At 48.5% G+C, this 18,813-nt stretch overlaps 1 protein-coding gene across 1 annotated transcript in view; it reads right to left on the minus strand.

The window, feature by feature from the left end:
- Window positions 1–10,477, minus strand: part of MXI1 (MAX interactor 1, dimerization protein) — an 82,845-nt gene extending 72,368 nt beyond the window's left edge. The window contains exon 1 of the mRNA XM_061193462.1: window positions 10,001–10,477. Coding sequence (XP_061049445.1) covers window positions 10,001–10,262 — 262 coding nt within the window. The 5' untranslated portion in view covers window positions 10,263–10,477. The remainder of the gene's footprint in view (window positions 1–10,000) is intronic.
- Between the last annotated feature and the right edge of the window lie 8,336 nt (window positions 10,478–18,813).

Genomic DNA, 18,813 nt, shown 5'->3' on the forward strand with positions numbered 1-18,813 from the left:
GGGACCTGGGAGTCCCATTTCTGACAAGGTCCCAGGAGACACCAGGGCTACCCATCTTCAGACCACACTCACGTTAAACAGTAAGGGTGACGGCCATGCAGGGAAGATGGATTTTATTCTAAGTGAGATAGGAAGGAAACTATTGAAGGGCTTTAACCAAATAAATGACATGAACCCAGTTATATTTAAGATCACTCTTCTTTCCTAGATCTCGATGGAGGAGAGGAAGAGGTTGGACCTACACCGTTTGACCGGAACCAGCTGGCCCACACTGGCAAGGTGGCAGCCAGGGCCTAAAGCTCATCTGTGCAGCTCACACTTGCCAAGCACGGGCCAGACCAGTTGCCCTACAGGCTCAAGTGCCTTCTGGAAACCTACTAGAGCCTGACAGGGTGTGGATTCACACCCTTGACATTGTAGCATCCAGAGTGTCAGGAGCCCTACTGGTTGGGTGAGTTCCCCAGGGGGTGCTGGGCAAGGTGGTACTGCAAGGGCAAGTGGCAACACCCTAGACCATTGCCTTCCAGAAAAAAGGGCCCTATCTGGCTTCAGTGTCAATGCCTAAAGAGGCCCGGAAGGTTTTGGCTGCCCTCTCTCTGCCCTAGGATGAGTGGGAAGTAAAGGAAGTCGCTCCAGGGAGGCATTCCCAAGGGGACCCTCAGCCTGAACCTCAAATATTCCAGATTCCATTTCTTGCCTCTTGCTCTCTGACACTTCTCTCAGAGTCCTGAAGTCTCCTAGGAAGAAAGAAAAACCTGGTTTTGAGTCCCAGCTCCACTCTTTGTTAGCAGGTGGCCTTGGGAAAGTTAGTTAGCCTTGCTAAGGCTAAGGCTTTCCTCATCTATAAAATGAGGATAATGATAGCACCCTCCTGTTGGATGATTGTTAGGATTTAATATAAAGCACTTAGCATTGTGCTGGCACGTAGTAACTGCTCAGTAAAAGGGCACCATTATCACTATTCCTTTGGAAAACAGAGACAACATTGTATTTGTCAGCAGCCTCCTTGGGGACAGGCTATCAGACTCGCAGGAGACAGGCAAGTATTATTTACTGTTCTCTATTTGTCTGTCACTTGCACTGGAATATAGAACTAGAACTGGAGACCACACATACTGCACTTTGGAAGCAACAAGCACAGTGCTTGGCTCCTCACAGGTGTTAGAAATTTTACAGCTGGTGGAAAAAAGGAAAGAAAGTTGCGTGCAAGGTACTCAGAGTCTTGGGAGTCAAGAAATATGGTAGAGATGGTCAAGTGTGGTGGAGGTAAGAGGGAGATAACACAGGGACATCATAATGAAGTTCTGGGCCCCTGTAGAAATAAAAACAAAGGCCACATGCGCTTACACTCGCCACCCATGGCCAAAAACAGAGCAGCCCTGGGCACGCCCTCCATTTTAATACAACAGTATTAAAACAGTCCCGAATCATCTTTATTCAAGTATCCTTGCTAATGGCAATAAAGACACAGGGTAAAATATCTCTAATAGCAGGTAATCCAAATCCCCTTTTATTAGCTTTAAACTCCCCAATCTTTCTCTCCCTCAGGACACTGTGTTTATCTTTCTAATTTTGCTGTGTTTAAATTTCCTTAGCAGACACTGGAGTTGGATATTAGAGGTATGAGGCCAAGGGCATGTTGTATGGGAGAGCAGGCTTGGTAGGAGCACTGCTATGGACAATCCTCCAAGTGCATAGTGCCCCAGTCTGTAAAGAACTAGGAGTAGAATGTGCTTATTTACAAGGTTGCTTACACAGTACTTGATTTCCTAAGCTCAGGCAGCTTTAAAAAAAAAAAAAAAAAAAAAGAGTCAGATCTGTAAATATTACAAGGATAAACACAAAACACAAAGGATTTTAAACACCAGGCTGGGGGGTGGCAGGGTGCATGCAGGGAGGGGAGGGACTATTCCTTTTTTTGGAAGCCCGGCATACATTTTTGTTCTATCTGTAATGATGGCTAGAACCAAAGACACAAAGCCCAAGTCAGATGCAGTCCCACACTGTTGGGGTTTACTTTAAGACAACTGAATTTCTAAAATCTGGCACTGCAGTAGAGTGTAACTCCGTGACGGCAAGAAACTGTACTTCCAGGTCCTAGCACAGAGCCTGACATAAAGCAGTGTGTACCCCTTAAATACCAGTTTGATGGATGGATGAATGAACAAACTCACAGAACACATTTAGGAAGAATTCCTGGCATGCAATATAATTCCACATTTTATAAAATTATTTGCCACAGGGGCCTTTTAAAGAAAGGTTCTCTAACCTAAATTTTTAAAAAAGAGATCCTATTTACATATATTTCCTGGAGATGTATTGCTCAAAATAAGGGTCACCTGAACTTTCAAAATATTTCACAAGCAAGGGGCCCTGTACAGCATTCTGCCAAGATGAGGAAGCAAAGAAGGAACCTCCAGCTGGGGAGGATGGTGGCAAACGCCCATTCGTTTTGGCCGGAGAGATCAAGTCAGCTGCTGACAGCTTTAAGACCTCCAGCCAGGCCACTCAGGGACAACAGTATCGAGAAAATTACGTCCCTTTAGTTTAGCAGAAGAGCCAGAGAGCAGGTGTCTCTCCCTGCGGAATTGAAGCTTCTCTCCAGTGTCAGCCAGAGCTCCACCCTCCACCCCCAGAAGGAGGCCCCCCTGGGAAGACTTGAATTCCTCCTCCTCAGTTAAGGCTGGGTAGCCATCCTGTCACTGTCATCGCCTTCGGGCTCCACCCACTCCCCCCACCCTAAATGTAAAAGAAAATATTTCTTCTAAATGGTGAATTCAAATTAGCTCAATTTTGGGAGACTATTGAGAATGTTGCAATGACCTTTGCAATAACCGGACACACCCTGGGATCCGTAAACCAGGGTTGAGAATTGCTGACTTTATGAGCACCTGACTTATAAAACAAAAGCCTGGTTTGGGGCTCTGCCTGGGACCCATTCTCATGTCAGGCGGGAGGGAACACAGCCCAGAAGGACCTGGTTCTGCCTCTCCTGTGTCATCTTGGGTAAGCCACTGTCCCTCTCTGGGCCTCGGCCTCCCCGTCTGTATAGTGAGGATGATGGCTGCTCTGTGACCTCTGGGGCTCCTTCTGGCCCTGATGCTCCGTCTTACCACCTGCCTCCTTTAAAAGCAAAACCCAAAAGGGAGTGGAAGGCAGAATGGGAAAGGGCAGAGAACTGGTTCAGAAGGCCAGGCTACCATAAACCTTCCCCCGTTTCTTCCTGCTGAAAATGCCTTTATTCATTCTGCAGGAAGATTCCCATTTTTTGCTGGGTTATTGATTTTTATACTTCTTTTTCTTTCTCTCTCTTTTTTTAACTCAAAAGCCACACAACCACAAGTCACCTCCCCAAAACGGGTCATTTGGAAGCCAGCGCTATCAGGGGTTAGGTGTGTCAGGCCTGGCATACTGGTGGTATCTAAGTGAAGACCAGGCCAGGGCAACCATGGGCTTCTCCTCCAGAAACCCAGTTTAAATCAATATTTATCCACTGTATTTATAGAAAGTGGTGGTGGTAGGGAAGAGGGGGTGGGGTAGGGAGGCAGGGGCATCTAAAACAGAACAAGCCACAATGACTGATGCAAATCTTTGTGGCCAATTCATTTCTGCAGGGCCAGGCTTTTTTTTAAAAGGCAAAAGACCCAGCTTTTGGTAAACCTGCTGTTGGCCCTAGTACCATAGCAACAGCCCCAAGTCCTCTAATATGTCCAGAGGACAGACTTGGGAAAGGCAGTAGGAGGGGGGTAGTGTTTCCTAGGAGCCTAAACTTGAGTTAGGGCCAGCAGAGTTGAACAACTCTGAAAAACAAAAACAAAATCTCTCTGGTTGGCTCTTCTGTCTCCAGCTTCACTTCTAAACCTTTTCTAAGCAGAGTGTGTGCAGGAAGACTCTGGACAATCAACAGGGTGTTACAAACACCCGCTCTGCTTCAGATTATTGGGCGACCTTGAGCAAGTCATTTCACCTCTCTGGACTTCATTCCTTGGCTGGAAAATGCATACACGTATATATGGTTAAAACTGTAGGCTCAGTCGAATCAGAGGCCTAGGTTCAAAACTCAGCTCTGCCATTATTAACCCTGTGACCTTTGGGCAAGTTACTCAGCTCCCTGTTCCTTGGTTACCCTCTCTGTAAAATGAGGGTAATAGAAGTGCATATGCCATGGGGTTGTTGTGAAGATTGGAGGAGATAACGCATGTTTAGCCCCATTCTTTACCAAGTATAGTCAGTGCTCGATAAATAGTTGCCAGTGTTGACATTATACAATGCGATTAGTTGCTGCTGCCACCACATGCTGGCACCCTCTTCATTTCCTTCCGTTCTACCCCCAGACTTCTGCCAGCCATCCTCAGATGAAAACCCCCATTTCTAGGTGCATCAGTGGGAGAGTGTTTTGGTCAGAGAGGGCAGGTAGGTGAGCAGCTGTTGTTTTGCCTTGGATCTGATAGAGCTTACCCCCGCCACCACCACCTCCCAAACCAGGAATGGCTCAATTCAGCTTCTCTAACTTCCCAAGGTCTGGATGCTTTTCCTGGGTCCCGTCCACAGGTTACCCAGTCCCTGGGAGCTCTGGGACTCTGAAAGCCACAACAGTATCCTCAAAAGTCTATTTCTGGCATTTACCTATGGGCAGAGATAATATTTAAAACTGGAAAAAAAGTTGAATCTGAGGAACATAATTTAGGATGCAGAGGAAACAGAAGCCTGATTTAATAATGCTCTTTACATAACTCCACCAAAAACAAGTACATCACTCCACTCCCATCATAAATCAACCCATGGAGTTTTCAGGAAAAAAAAAGCAATTGCACATAGTACATGCTCAATACATATTTGTGGAATGAATGAATGAATGACTCGTAAGATGCCTTCTGTACAGAAATGTGACCTAGGTGAACATTAGTTGCCACCAAAGCCCTCAATTTTAGCATAAGTTGCGCTGGTTTCCTGCTCTCTAAACCAATAACTGATCCGTCTGTAGGGTCACAGCTGATGTAGTTTCAGCTCTCTAGGCCTGACCTACCATCTCCTTATAAGCCCTGGTCTTTACAGCCCAAGGGCATTCTGCATTGATAATGGGAGACATCCTCCCTCCTTGGAAGAGATCAGTATTTCCAACTCTTCTACAAGTCTTCAGAAAGTCTGTCATGTGTCCCCTGGCCTTCAGACCTGATCACTGTGCCATAGCCAGTAAATGACAAATCCAACCAATCAAAGGATGTATACTGTCTACCGTATGCCCAGTGTTATGCAACGGTGACATATACTGAAATACTGTAAGTGATCTTTTCCCTTAAGATGCTAATCTTCTCCCTGTGAGGATAAAGCTAATGCACAGCAAGCAAGTAGAGAATTGCTGATTATCAAGGCTCAAAGAAGTGACTATTTATTGAGCACCTACTATATTCCAGGTACTTTAAATGGAGCACCTCAGTTAGTTGTTCAGCAATGGCAGGAGGCCGATGCTATTGTTATCCTTGTTTTACAAAAAAGAAATGAAACCTCAGAAAGGTTAGGTAACTTGTGCCCAAGGTCACACAGCCAGTAAGCAGTGAAGGGGAAATTTGGGCCCTGCTCTGGGTGACTGTAAAGCTTTCATTCTCTCAACTACCCTGACTTAAGAAATATCCAGGGGAGATTTCCTGGAGGAGGTGGGAACTGACCTAGGCCTTGAAGGGTAGGTAAGACACAGATAACCCCAGGGGAGTAAGAGAATGAGGGCATTTTAGACAGAGAGAAGAGTCTAAGTCAAGCACAGAGGCATGACTGTAAAGCCTGCTTGCTGGTGGACCTGCTGGACGGGAGCAGAGGAGATTAAGTCAGGAAGGCAGGGTAGGGCCAAATGACACCACACAGCAGCAGCTTACTCTATCAGAAGGAAGAGGCTGCTCTTTGGCCTGTCCATGCCCTTAGGAAAGCACCTCACCCTCAAACCCAGGTAATGCACTCCAGAGAACCACCCATGGCTTCTACTCCCATTTAATCATTCTTTTCTATCTTAAGCATTGCCCCAAAGCCACCTTCCCTACAGACTGGGAAGCCCTTTTCTGTCCTGTAGACCTTACCGGTTATAGTAACTTCCACTTGCCTGCTGAACAACTTTTATGCACAGAACACCCTTTTGTGAATTTCTTTCTTATTCCCTTTCATTTTTAACCTTTTCTAAAACAGGAAGTACATATTTTTTCTACTAATCAGTCAGTCCTAAATTGCTATCCCTCCACTGGACCCCAAATGGATATGGGTGATATATCAGAGGTTATTTATGTATAATTTCTGAATTTGTGATAACAGGGTCACAGTATCCATGATTAATATTTCTGGAGGCCTATAATTTGAGATTCTCAGGGATTCACATCAGTTGGAACTTTGGGAGAATGTACCAGCATATCCTAAGCAATCCTTGCCTTGCACAGAGCAGTCAATACTGAGTGACTTAATTTGAACACCCCAAGAAAACTCATTATATATACTGAGAATAATTCAGTATTGTGTACACTCAGTGAGCTCTCCTAGTACGGAAACCTCAAAGAAGCCATGAAAAGCAGTTCTGGTGACAACGGAAAATAAGGCAAGCTCCTGCCAAGTAAATACTTTGCAAACGGTAAAAGCGGAACGTGTAAACTCGTGACCAGGGCCTATCGGTGCGTTTCGAGGATGTCTCACAGAACCCGAAATGGAGAATTGAGGCTCAACACCCGGGTGAAGAGCGTCCCTTTAAGAAGGGATTGTACCAGCTGGCCACACTAGAGCTCCCCGTGATTTTCTGGCTTGCCTCCTGGCTCCACCCCCCAGTCTCTGGCCTCAGCAACGCGTGACGTCAGAGGAAGCTGAAGCTGCCGATTGGCTGAGGGACGCTGCTAGGTCAAGTCCAGTCAGAGGAAAGAAGTTTGTCTCCATGTGGAAACCATGTGTCTCTAGCTGGGAGGGGGAAGAGGAGGAGGCGGAGAAACTGAGATCAAGTGATTACAGGAGAACTGGCTGAAATGAAAGCGGGGAGGTTGTGCACCTGAGCCGGCCAGTAATGCCCTTTGCAGTAGTGACCTAAGAAAACAAACAAACAAACAAACAAACAAAAAGACCTTGCCCAACTAACAAAACTTGAGCCCCCCCCAATCATAAAAATAATTAAAAAGCTAGGGTCCTTGCTTCCTTCCAAAAACCAGGGACCTGAGAAACGCTGGAATCCTATCGGAACGCCTAGATTACCCTCCCTCCCCCCACGACCGAATGATATAAGCGTTTCGGAAAGCGGGGCTCTGAAGCAAAACAAGTCCTGCGCGCGCGGAGGGACCCTCAGTGTCCGAACCCGACGCACGCACGACCCGCCCCCCGACTCGCGTTATTGCTGTGCACACGCGGACCGCCGTGACGCGCGGGCATTGTGTGCAGCGAGCAGAAAACAACGGCGAGCGCCGCCAGCGCGAAGAAGCACCCCCAATAAAATGAGGCAGATGTAGGGCCCGCTGTTTTCCGTACCAGGAGACCGAGACTGGGCGGGAGGCGGGGCGAGAGTGGGGAAAATAAAGTGGCCTCCGTGGGCCGCTCCAATTTTAAGGGGAGATAATAGAGGGCCCTGCGGATGGTCGCCCCATAGTTTGCTGGAGGTCACCCTCGCCTGCGTGAGCTGTTGGGGAGGGGGCGAGAGTTCCCGCTCTCGGGGAAATCTGGGGGCCGCTGGCATCACGTCATGCTGAGCCAAACAGCGGCTGCGAAAAGAGGCAAGAGAGCTAAAAATACTCCCGCGGGGAGCCGGCCGAAGGAGGGGGGCAGCGGGGCCGAGGGGCTGATTACGCACACGAAGTTGACTTCGATTGGGGCGCCCAGGTTCCCGAGCCCCTCTCGGGGTCTTGCAGCGCGGACGCCTCGGGAAAGGGACCAGGAGGAAGCCCCTTGGCTTCCACGGTCTCGGGAGCCTGGCTCCGCTGCCGCTGGCCCACCCGGTGCGGGGCAGCCCGGCCCAGCGCGCCCGGCCCTCTGCTTACGTGACTGGTGGCCACGCCAGAGCCCCGGCACCGGTAAACAAGGAGGTGGCGGCGGCCGAGGCGGCCGGGGAACGAGGGTGGGGGCGGCGAGGTGGGGAGCAGAGGTCTCCGATTGTCTGCGAGTGCGAGGGGCGGGGGGCGAGGGATGCGGTGGAAGCTCCAGCAGCCTGTTTAGTACACCCTTCTGTAGAGGGGGGCGGAGGGGGCCAACCAGGTTTGCCACACACTGCCAAGGTGCCCTCTTTGGGTGCATCCCCGGCCAGAGCCGGCGCCACGGGACAGACTCAGGGGAACAGGGCACACGGGCGGGGGATAGCGTAAGAAATCACGCCCCTCCCCCCTCCAACAAAAGCGAACACACCAAACAAAACCACGTCTTCCCCCACCTCCCCACCAGCTCTGGCTTTTCAGAAACTACCCTACTGACGAATGCACACTGCCCCCCCCCCGCAAAACCCCGTGAATAATCGCAAACATTCAGCTACACGGCCGACGATGCGCCTTTCTCGCAACCCAGGCACTCCGAGAAAACAGGAGAGAAGAAAAGAACGCACCACCGACCACGCTACACAAATCCTTGTTTTTGCCTTAAGCTACTGCACGATTTCGCTGCCATCACACGGTTACTTTAACCCCGAAGGCCTGGGGTGTTGGTCAGCTAAGGTGTTTTTGTGTTTGAGGGTTGTTGTTGTGTTTGGGGGAGGGGGGGAGTAGGTTGCAAGATCTGACACGTTGCAATCGGACCCTTTCTTTCTTTCTTCCTTTCTTTCTCTCTCTCTCTCCTCCTCTCTCTCATCTCATTGATCTTCCTACTTGTTCGGACAGATTAAACAGCCTGCTTTTCTCTACTCTGTCGGTCTATATTCCTCGGCCCCTTCCCCCTTCTCGCAGCTATTATTTGTGAGGACCGTGCTGGAAACGCCGCACACGCGTGCCCCCGTTAACGGCGCTGAGCGACTGCCTGGGGAGGATGGGGGGACCCAGTTGGCAGAGGCAAAAATGAAACAAACAAATACAAAAAGGAGGCCAGGCCGGGGTGGGGCTCCCAGCACCCCCCACCAAAGCATCGCTCTCCACCTGAATCTGGGGTGGGTGGGGGGAACAGCAGAAATCCACGAGGAAGGCATTTGCCTTCCTCGCCCAGCGCGTTCACTCGGGAGCCGTATCCCGGAAAATAAAAAAACCAAACATAACAGCCTACACCTTCTTCCATAACTATTGTTTCCTGCGAGATCCCAAAGTTTCCTTCTGGCTGCGTCCCCCTCGCCAAGTTTCCCGGGCGCAGGACGGCGGGTCCGGGGCGAGCTGCTGGCGGTGCTTGGCTTTGCCGGCCTGTTTCTTTGGGGGGGGGGGCGGTGAGGAAACCACAGGGCACCAGAGGCGCAGGAGGACTGTATCCGTGGACGCGATGGCCTGAGCCCAGCCTTGCTGCGAGAGGAGAGGAAAAAGCAAAGTAGACAGGAGGGAGAAGCAGAGCCGAGCCAGCCCGAGCCCACGCCGCCGAGGGCTGTTTGGTTGTTGGTGTTATCGTTGTCGTGTGTGCCTGTGTGTTTTCTTTCTGGAACCGCTGAGCTCTGCCTACAGTTTCCAACTTTCGGCTTCTAATCCCCACCCCACCCAGGAACGAGCGACAGAAAAACAACACTTGTCTGCCCGAGAAGGCTCCGGAAAAAAAAAAAAGGAAGAAAGGCGACCTCGAAGAGATGAGCTCTCGGCTCAGTTGTCAGCAAACAACAACACTCCCCCGCTCCTCGGCCCAGCGGTCCTGCCAGCCTCTGGGAGACGGACAGACGGACGCACCGACAGGCCCCCCCCTTCCCCCCGCTCGTCTTTGTTACATCTTTAGCAGCTTTGTGCGTGCGTGTCCTTTCTCCGGTGTCATCGGCTTTACTGCCGAGGGCTGGATGTGTGTGTGTTGGGGGAGGGGGGGTCAAGTAGGCGACAGGGGTCGCCCAAATGGGCGAGGAAGAAAGAGCCGGGCGCCGAGGAGGAGCCAGCGCCCCCAAACTTACTTTTGTTTTCTTTCTCGATCTGCTCCAGGTAGCTGGCGGCCTCGAGCAGAATCTGCACGTTCTGCAGAAAAGTGTTGATGTGCTTCTCCATCGAGTTCTCGCTGGTGTTGAAAATGTCCGAGAAGGGGCACCTGAGCTTGGCCCCCGCGAGCTCCTCTGGCTGGGCCGGGGGCTGGGGCGCGGTCACGGCCGGGGGCGCGGCGGGGGCCAGCCCCGCACCCTCGCAGCGCGCCTCCTTGCGCGGCCGCCCGCGTTTGCCCATGGAGGAACCGGGGTTCGCCGAGCTCGTCCTGTTTTGGGGCTGCGCGGCCCGGCCGAGCTCCGGGCCCCAGGGGAGAACCGGCTGGCTGGAGCGAAGAAGGCGCCGAGGCGAGGAGGCGACCTGACTTCCCGAGCCTCGCTGCGTGCAGTTGTGTGTCTGAGTGTGAGTGTGTGTCCGTCTCGCAGTGGGTCTGTGTGTTTGGGAGATTGAATGAACCTACAGGACAGACGGAGGCGCTCTGGCGCCTGGGTCCTAGTGCGAGCCGGCCGCCATCGGACCGGCCAAAATAAAAGGTGGAGACAAGCGAGGCAGGGACCGCCCCCTGCCCGTCCCCGCACACTTCCCCGACTCTCCCCAAATCTTACCACATTGTAGAGCGTAGGATTTAAACACGAATGGAAAAAAATACTCGAAGGCTCTGAGCGCACCGGCATAAAAACAAACTACTAAGCTATTTTTTTCTTCACAAAAAAGTAATACCAATGCCTGGCACATAGTAGGTTTCCAACAAATGGGAGCTGCTATGACTTAAAAAATAAAAGCCCAATCCAAAATATCGTCATATATGACCTCAAGTTCTCTTCCCCCAATGCACGCACACTCACTCACTCACAGACGCACGGGCATCTGCCTTCACGGGGCCAAATGAAATCCCCAGGCCACCAAATCCCAGTTACAGATTTACTCACTCTTTCTTTCTCCCTTCGAATGCAAAGTTATTTTCCAGGAAGAGGGAGGAGGTGTAAGCATCTCTCCCCACACTCCTCTTCCCAGCCATAGTCCAGCTGTGCAAAGCTCACAGTAGGGTGCCTCCACACCTGGCTCTCTTTTATTTGACAGAAAGGCAGAAGTGGCAGCCCAGGAACCTCCCACCCCTACCCCAGCTGAATTCCACCTTTTGGTTCTGAAGACCCCTGCCCCAGTTGACATTGTTTCACTGCTACTGCAGACCCAGTGAGAGTCTGCAGGAACCGTGGATGCTCTCCAGGCCCGGGAAGGATAGTGGGAGTCAGGGCCCTTTGGGAGTGCCATAGAGAAGGATTCAAGTCCCAGTTCTGCTGCATACAGACTGCATGTGTGCCTGGGCGAGTCCTATAACTGCCCTTGGCCTAAGTTTCCCCATCCACGAAACCTCTGATAAGATTCGTGTGCTGATTAAATTATATCTGCACTTAGTACACTGCCTGGCCCATAGTAAGATCTTTTGCTTCCAGTATAGACCCAGACAAGAGCCTGAGTCCCCTACCTGCAGCTAAGGGGGGAAATAAGTTGCAGGAAACAAGACTCTTCTGCACTTTGTTGGAAAACATATCTGCAATAAGCCCACCTAAATATTGTCAACTTGCGAGGTCACCTGGAGTTTTCCTCCAGGGAAACCGTTTACTTAGAAGACACAGTGAATGCTGGTCCCTGGAGTTGTGCAACCCAGCCACCCTGCTTAGAGTCAGCTTCACACACTTGTCAGGAAGACTTTTCCTGGAAATGGAAACTTTTTGAAAAAATGAAAGTACATTTCTTTGTAAAAACACTCACTATGTAAAACAGAATACACACACCCTCACCAAAGTCTTGTGTATTTGTAGTCTATAATAACCTGCTGCTGATATGACAGGAACAATCAGTATTTGGCATTTTAAAGCCAATAGATTCACATTTGGGATCATAATATAATCATACTACACATACTCTGCTCATTTTCCATCTTGATTGATCTCTGCATCCTTTGGCTAGGGTAGAGGAGAAGCTCCTAAAAGCTGTGAGGTAAATTACTTCCATCATCAGAACAATTACTTACTATTTGTTCTATTGGAACCACAATCTGAGTTACTCATGCTTAAAAGTCTATAAATGTCTAACGACTTTAGGAAGTACAAACAAGTTTCAAACAAGTTTCAAACAAGTTTTTTCCAATGCCATTTTGCAAAAACTGATCTCCCTTGCCCTAGATGAAAGATGATAGTGAGACGACGAACCACCTAAGCCCGGAGAAAACCTTGGTCTCTCTTTAATTCCCCGGTGGAGGCATGGGCCAAATGTGCACATATGCAGTACTGTGACCTGCATGTATGTATATACACATGCACCAAGATAGGCACACCCCACACATGAGTGCCAGGGTGGAGGTAGGGTGTTTTGTCATTATTAATTTATCCCTGTTTCATCTCTCATAGGTCTGCAAGCTTCAGAAAGAGCAGTGGGAATCTTCAAGCTGGGCCACGGATCTGACCAAAGCCAAAACAAACAATGGCTTGAAGAAAATCTACAAAAAAGTGCTGATGTGCACTATTCCCACAGTCAGCCACAGCCCCCACCATCATTCCCATGGAAAACACCAATGCTGGTGCCAAATCAAGTCTTCCCCCCCATCATAGGAGCATTGTTTTTTGTTATTATATGACTTCTTAGCATCAGACAATGGCACCAGAAGAGACACATTGGAAGCAGGAGAAATGCCTTTTTGTTTCACAAAGTCTGTGCTATTGTGCCCCAGAGTGTCACATACAGTATAGTTGCATATATTCATTTTGGTAACGTGTCTGTGGAATGATGAATGTGCTAAAGCTCAAAGGTCCTTCCTTATTTTTTTCAGAGTCCATCAAGTGTTAAATCATGTTAGCATCCCTCCTCCCTCACCAACCCCCAATTAACAGATTTCTCTAATAAAGCTGGCCCCAACAGAAAGGGTGGTGTTTCAGAAGTTATATCCTGGGACAGGCATCCAGGATGCTGGGTTACAAGCTCAGCTCCATTCTTGATTACCTTTGCTTCCCAGGAGGAGCCATTCAAACCCTCTGCATCTCTTTCTCTGGGGCTTTGACTCCATAAATAAACAGGTCTCTTTGGAAACTTGCTGAGAATTTCTGCAGAGAACAGGTAGGGGATGAGAAGGCGACCAGCCTGATAAGAACATGTGAACTCTTTGAAAGGAAAGCAGTGAATTTTTGCAGTGCCTGGCCAGGCCAGCCATGATGCTCCCAAGGGCCCTAGATGTCTTGGGTGCCCACTCAGTCTGGTCTCGTTTTCTCAACCTTCTGTTTCTTTATTTGGCCTGTTTGCCTGTTCGGTAATATTTTTCCATCAGTCTTGTTTCCATATTAAAGCAAAATCACTCTTTCTTTTTTTTACCCCTCTTTTCCCCCAGACTACACTACACTCTTACATCAAAGGAGTTGTTTTGCCTGTAATTATGTCTTCAGGTACACAAGCTGGTTAATTACTGAGGCTATGATATGAGTTGCCCCCAGACCTCCCCATCCTGCATTTGTATGGGTTGCCCTCCCCCTTCCTGGACCACTTTGGCTCTCCTGGGCTCCTTAGCCTTGCCCTTCCTCCTTATCTGTGCTCCCCTCACTAGCCCTTCCTGCCTAAGTCTACCCTTCAACATCTCGCTTTTCCTCGAACCTTGTCAGCACAACCCCGTCAGGTTCTCCTCCGCTCTTTGACCTGTGGTCTTTGCACTCAGGCTTGGTAAACACCATCAAGAGATCTTCTGTCCCCTGCATTGTCACCTGAGTCCTAATCCTCAGAGTTTTCCTAGCCAAATTTTTCCTGGGCATCTTTCCCTTTGGAAAGGCATTGTCCAGTAATGATCTGAGGAGCTGGCTCGGGGCTCCTTCTCTCCTTGGGAGCCTTTATCTTGCCTTCATGTTTTAGAAGAAAGAAGTGGCTTCAAGGAAAGCCCAGGAGTTGGAGGTTAGGGATTGATGAGGCACAAGCAGAACGGCAGGAACTAGGAGAGCTGTGGGACTCTGCCTGCTCCCACTGGCTCCCACTTAAAAGTGCTGACCAGGTCTCCTTCAACCACTCCCATGCCCCCACCCCCAACCCCACACCCACCAGCGGGTGTAGACATGGGCAGAGGATAAAGAGCCTCCGCCCTACATGGGAGCTCACCCAGACGTCACCTGCTCCTGGGCATTATCTCTGCTCTTCTGGACTCTGCCCTTCTCCTGGACCTCTGAGGTTGGCAGGCCCTTCCTGTCTCAGTCAGCTCCTGGGCTTCTCCTATGCAACGCCCAGTACTTACAGGGTTCATTAGACTATGAGCTCATCGAGGGCAGGGAGCACACCTCGCTTCCCCAGCATCCCCAGCCCCTGGCACCTAGCATGGCACAAGCATGACACAGAAGAGAGGCTTAGGCCAGGAGGGTCAAAGGGATGAATGACCTTCCCTTGCCTGGCCAGAGCTTGGTGCTGGCCCTTCATGGCTTCCTTGCTCCAGCATGGCAAAAAGAGGCATTTGACACTGTCTGCAAAACTATTCCTGAGTCACTCACTTTAAGGTTTAAATATCAAAATGCTGCCTCTGTAGAGAAGCCAGAAACCCATTGAGCCAGATGGTTGAAGTTCCCTTCCCCAAAAGTGCAGAAACCCAGCCACCTTCTCCCATGTTCTTATTGTTCTACATATCTGGTGACAAGATGGGTCTCCAAGGTAATAAATTGCCTCTAATGGAGAATCTTCCAAAATCACCAGGCAATGAAAGCAGTGGCCTGAGACCAAAGTGGGAATCATACAGAGCTTACTTTTTCATGTCTTCTTATTCTAAGGTGTAACCTGGGGCGAGGGGTTGGGGGAGTCCTTCAGGCCTCTATTTTCTTTAACATCTCCATATTTTTTTAAATGAATTCAACAAAGATTCTAAATTCAGGTACATTAAGGTACCAGTGTCTGACACTAGCTCAAATATGATCATTTCCAGGGGCATTTGGAAATAAAAGATGGCCAATGCCTTAAGCTAAAGGAATACAGTTCTAATGGTGAAATGTTAGGCATCAGGAGATGGAAGGGAAAGGCAGTATGCAGGTGGCAAAGGATCTTCTTCCTGATGATGAGCTGATTGATTGTGTGAGTCACTCAGAGCCTCAGTAGTGAAGAACAATGTTTGCCTTGCTGAAAGGGTATATATAAAGGAACTTTGGAAACTGTGTTGTACACATGTCAGGATAGTATTGGGCTAAGAGAGTCTTGGAAGATTTTCAGGGAGAACTAAAAGAATGGCAAAAGGATGGGAGCAAGAGTTAGGACCCCAGAGTTTGGGGCCAGCCGTTCTACTGCACTGTTGTGTAATTTTGGAGAAATAATCTCACCATCTGCAGTGTCAGTGTCCCCACCCAAGATGGGAGAGTTCCACTGGCACACAGTCTACCTCTTTCCCCCTTTCTGAAAAGCATCATTAATTCATCTTCCCCATGTTCATTAATCACAGACAGGGCTGTCACTACCTATGGGGTTTGGGGTCAGCATGGGAGAACCAGATGACCGCACTGAGCTGGTAAATTTCTAGCCAAAAGCGAAGAAACTGGCATTTTAGGTCACCCTATCTGCCTTATCTCTGGGAAAAATACCTGCTTCCCTTTGATATTCTTTTTGGAAAACAAACAAAAAACAGGTGGAGGAGACCCATCTCTGTCTTCAAAGAGGTCTGGGGGACCAGGACCCCTGTCTGTGAACCACTAGACTCAATAATCTGGGAATCAGTGCCCACATTGGGGGCTACACAAAATCTACAGGGAAGAAGCAGCCCAGAATGGTGCTGCTTCTAGTTCCTGACCTTCTGCCTGGACACCTGTCCACCACCCACGCTCTCCTCCTCTCTGAAGGCTTTTTTCTGTCTCTTCTTTTTCCATCTCTCCTGACTGAGGCCTGCAGGTTGCCCTCTCGCTTTCCTGACCCAGAGCTCAGTTCTGGGTGAAAAGGTTGATGAGCACTGAAGTGGGTATATTTATCAGGGATAATAGATGCACGAGCACATACTCAACACATGGATTAATTCATTCCATCAGAAGACATAGTCTCCCACGTGTCAGGCTTCTTCTAGGTGCAGGGACACAGCAGTGAGCAAAGAGCCAAAACTCCCACCCTCACGGGACTTATTTCTTACCCAGGTATACATGTGACATAGGACCAGTGGTATGCATGCAGGTATACACATAGGCACATACATGCACACAAAACCCTTTACTCCCATATCTTTCAGAAAATGAAATGTAAACTCCAAGTTGGAGCCAGAGTAATAGGGATTCATACAGAGGGACTGTTATATCCTTTTACGTATCACAGAAACAGTCATAAAGGAGAGTAAAGAAGGGTTTGCCCTCACTGGAAACCTTTTCTCTCTTCTTGCTTACCTTGGAAATTGACTTTTGTTTGCATACACTGACCTTTTGCGTGTTTTCACATAGTAAGGCATACTACACTATGTATCAGAATACTTAAATTTTTAAAAATTTTCATATGTTATTCTAATTCACAGAGTTCTGAAAATCTCACAGATATGTGTGGCCTGCCAAAGAGTCACATCAAAACAACAGTCTAAAATTATGACTTACCTGGAAAAGTCAGAAATGTAATCAGAGGCTATTTCCATATAACTACACCCTAAAAACACCCATCCCAGACAGGCAGGCACATGAGAATAACATGTTGGCATATAGTTGCAAGAATTTGCTTTAGACTTTTGATTCTTAATTGCATCATTGTTAAAGTAGAATTGAGTAGAAAGTACCAAACACGGAGGCTAGAATTGGGAATTCTTCTCCATTTCCTGGTTCATTTTTCAAAGTCTTGGAAGAACTGAACTCTATCACATCTTAGGCTGAACTGATGCTAAGGAAATGTCTTCTCATCTTGTAAGTTTAATTTTTCATCCTTTGGACATGAGCGCTTTTGAGTGTACTATACTTACGTGTAATGGGGTCCCATATTGAGACACTGTAAGTATAAGAGCTAGTATTCACAGAATGCTTATAATATTCCAGGCCCCGTTCTCCAAGCACATTCTATTTCATCCTCATAATCACTCCATGAGCTATTATCATCACCCCCATTTTACAGATGAAGAAATGGAGACTGAGGGAAAATAAGTGCCTTGTCCCAGATGGCACAGCAAGCAAGTGGCAGTGCTGGGGCGCTCCCTGGTCTCCAGTCGAGCACAGCAGGATGTCCCTTCTTCCTGTTTATAACCAACTTACCTTCATCCAGTTCTGTCCAGCCCATGTGGGTTGGGTGTAAGTTTATGCAGTCTCGCACCTATGTACATAACAAGGTGCTTGTTGCAAATCCTCATTAGATTGTAGACCGAAAATTTCTCCAGTAAAGGAAACTTGGATTCTCCCTTCCCAGGCTGTGAGTTCTTCCACAGCTTCCACAGCATCCCCTGCAGTGCCCAACAAGTGCCCTGCGTAAAATAACTGCAATACACGTTGTTCAATTACTAGGAACTCTGCACAGAACCAACTCAGGGTGTAGGCAGCACCTTCAGTGTTATTTATCAGACATTGGCCATCTCCCCTGGCACCCAAGCTAACTTCTCATGAGCTATCTGCCCTTTTACACAATTAGTCTCACTGCTGAGCCAGAGGACAGACACCGTGCCACAGAAGGCCCTAAGAAAACACACGTATTTGCTGCCCGTGCCAGAGGTTGTGAAGCTGAGTGCAACACATAAGTGCACTTAGAAGGATTATTGACCACATAGGCAAGAGGTTCTCAGCCTGGGCCTATGCATTAGAATGACTTGGAGATAGGATTACCAGATTTATCAAATGAGAATACAGGATGCCCACTTTAATTTGAATTTCAGATAAACAACAAATAATATTTTAGTATAAGTAGGGCCCATGCAATTTTGGGGACATACTTATGCTAAAAATTATTCATTGTTCATCTGAAATTCAGATTTAACCAAGTGTCTTGTATTTTATCTGGCAACTTAATTGGGGAGCTTAACTTAGTCCATTAAATTAGAATCTCTGGGGAATTCCCTGGCAGTCCAGTGGTTAGGACTCCGCGCTTCCACTTCAGGGGACGCGGGTTGGATCCCTGGCTGGGAAACTAAGATCTTGCATGCCACGCGGCGCGGCCAAAAGCAAACAAACAAAAAAATCAAAATTAGTATCTCTGGAAATGGGGTTCAGATACCAATATTTTTTAAAGGTTCCCTAGGTGATTCTCGTGTGCAGCTGGGCTTGAGAATCACTGATAGAAGGGACCTAATATTGTGGAGGGGAAAGGAGGGGAAATAGGGTTTGGCCCAGGGTAGGTAACCCCCAAGCAGAAAGTGGTGGAGAGGGACTTCCCTGGTGGCGCAGTGGTTAAGAATCCGCCTGCCAATGCAGGGGACATGGGTTCGAGCCCTGGTCCAGAGAGATCCCACATGCCGTGGAGCAACTAAGCCCGTGCGCCACAACTACTGAGCCTGTGCTCTGGAGCCCGCCAGCCATAACTACTGAAGCCCATGCATCTAGAGCCCGTGCTCTGCAACAAGAGAAGCCACTGCAATGAGAAGCCTGCACACTAGAGAAAGCCCGCGCAGCGACAAAGACCCAATGCAGCCAAAAATAAATAAATAAAATTAAAAAAAATTTTTTTTAATGAAAAATTTTTTTAATAAATAAATAAATAAAAAGCCTGGGGTTTAAAGCCAAGCAGAGATAGGTTCAAATTCTGTTTCCGTCATTTACTCAGGTATATACGCTTGGGCAAGTTACATAACCTCTCTGAACCTCGGTTTTTCATCTGCAAAATGGAAGTGATAATTATACTTACC

This window comes from Eubalaena glacialis, chromosome 1 (genome assembly GCF_028564815.1).
Source record: "Eubalaena glacialis isolate mEubGla1 chromosome 1, mEubGla1.1.hap2.+ XY, whole genome shotgun sequence".
Taxonomy (NCBI): Eukaryota; Metazoa; Chordata; class Mammalia; order Artiodactyla; family Balaenidae; genus Eubalaena; species Eubalaena glacialis.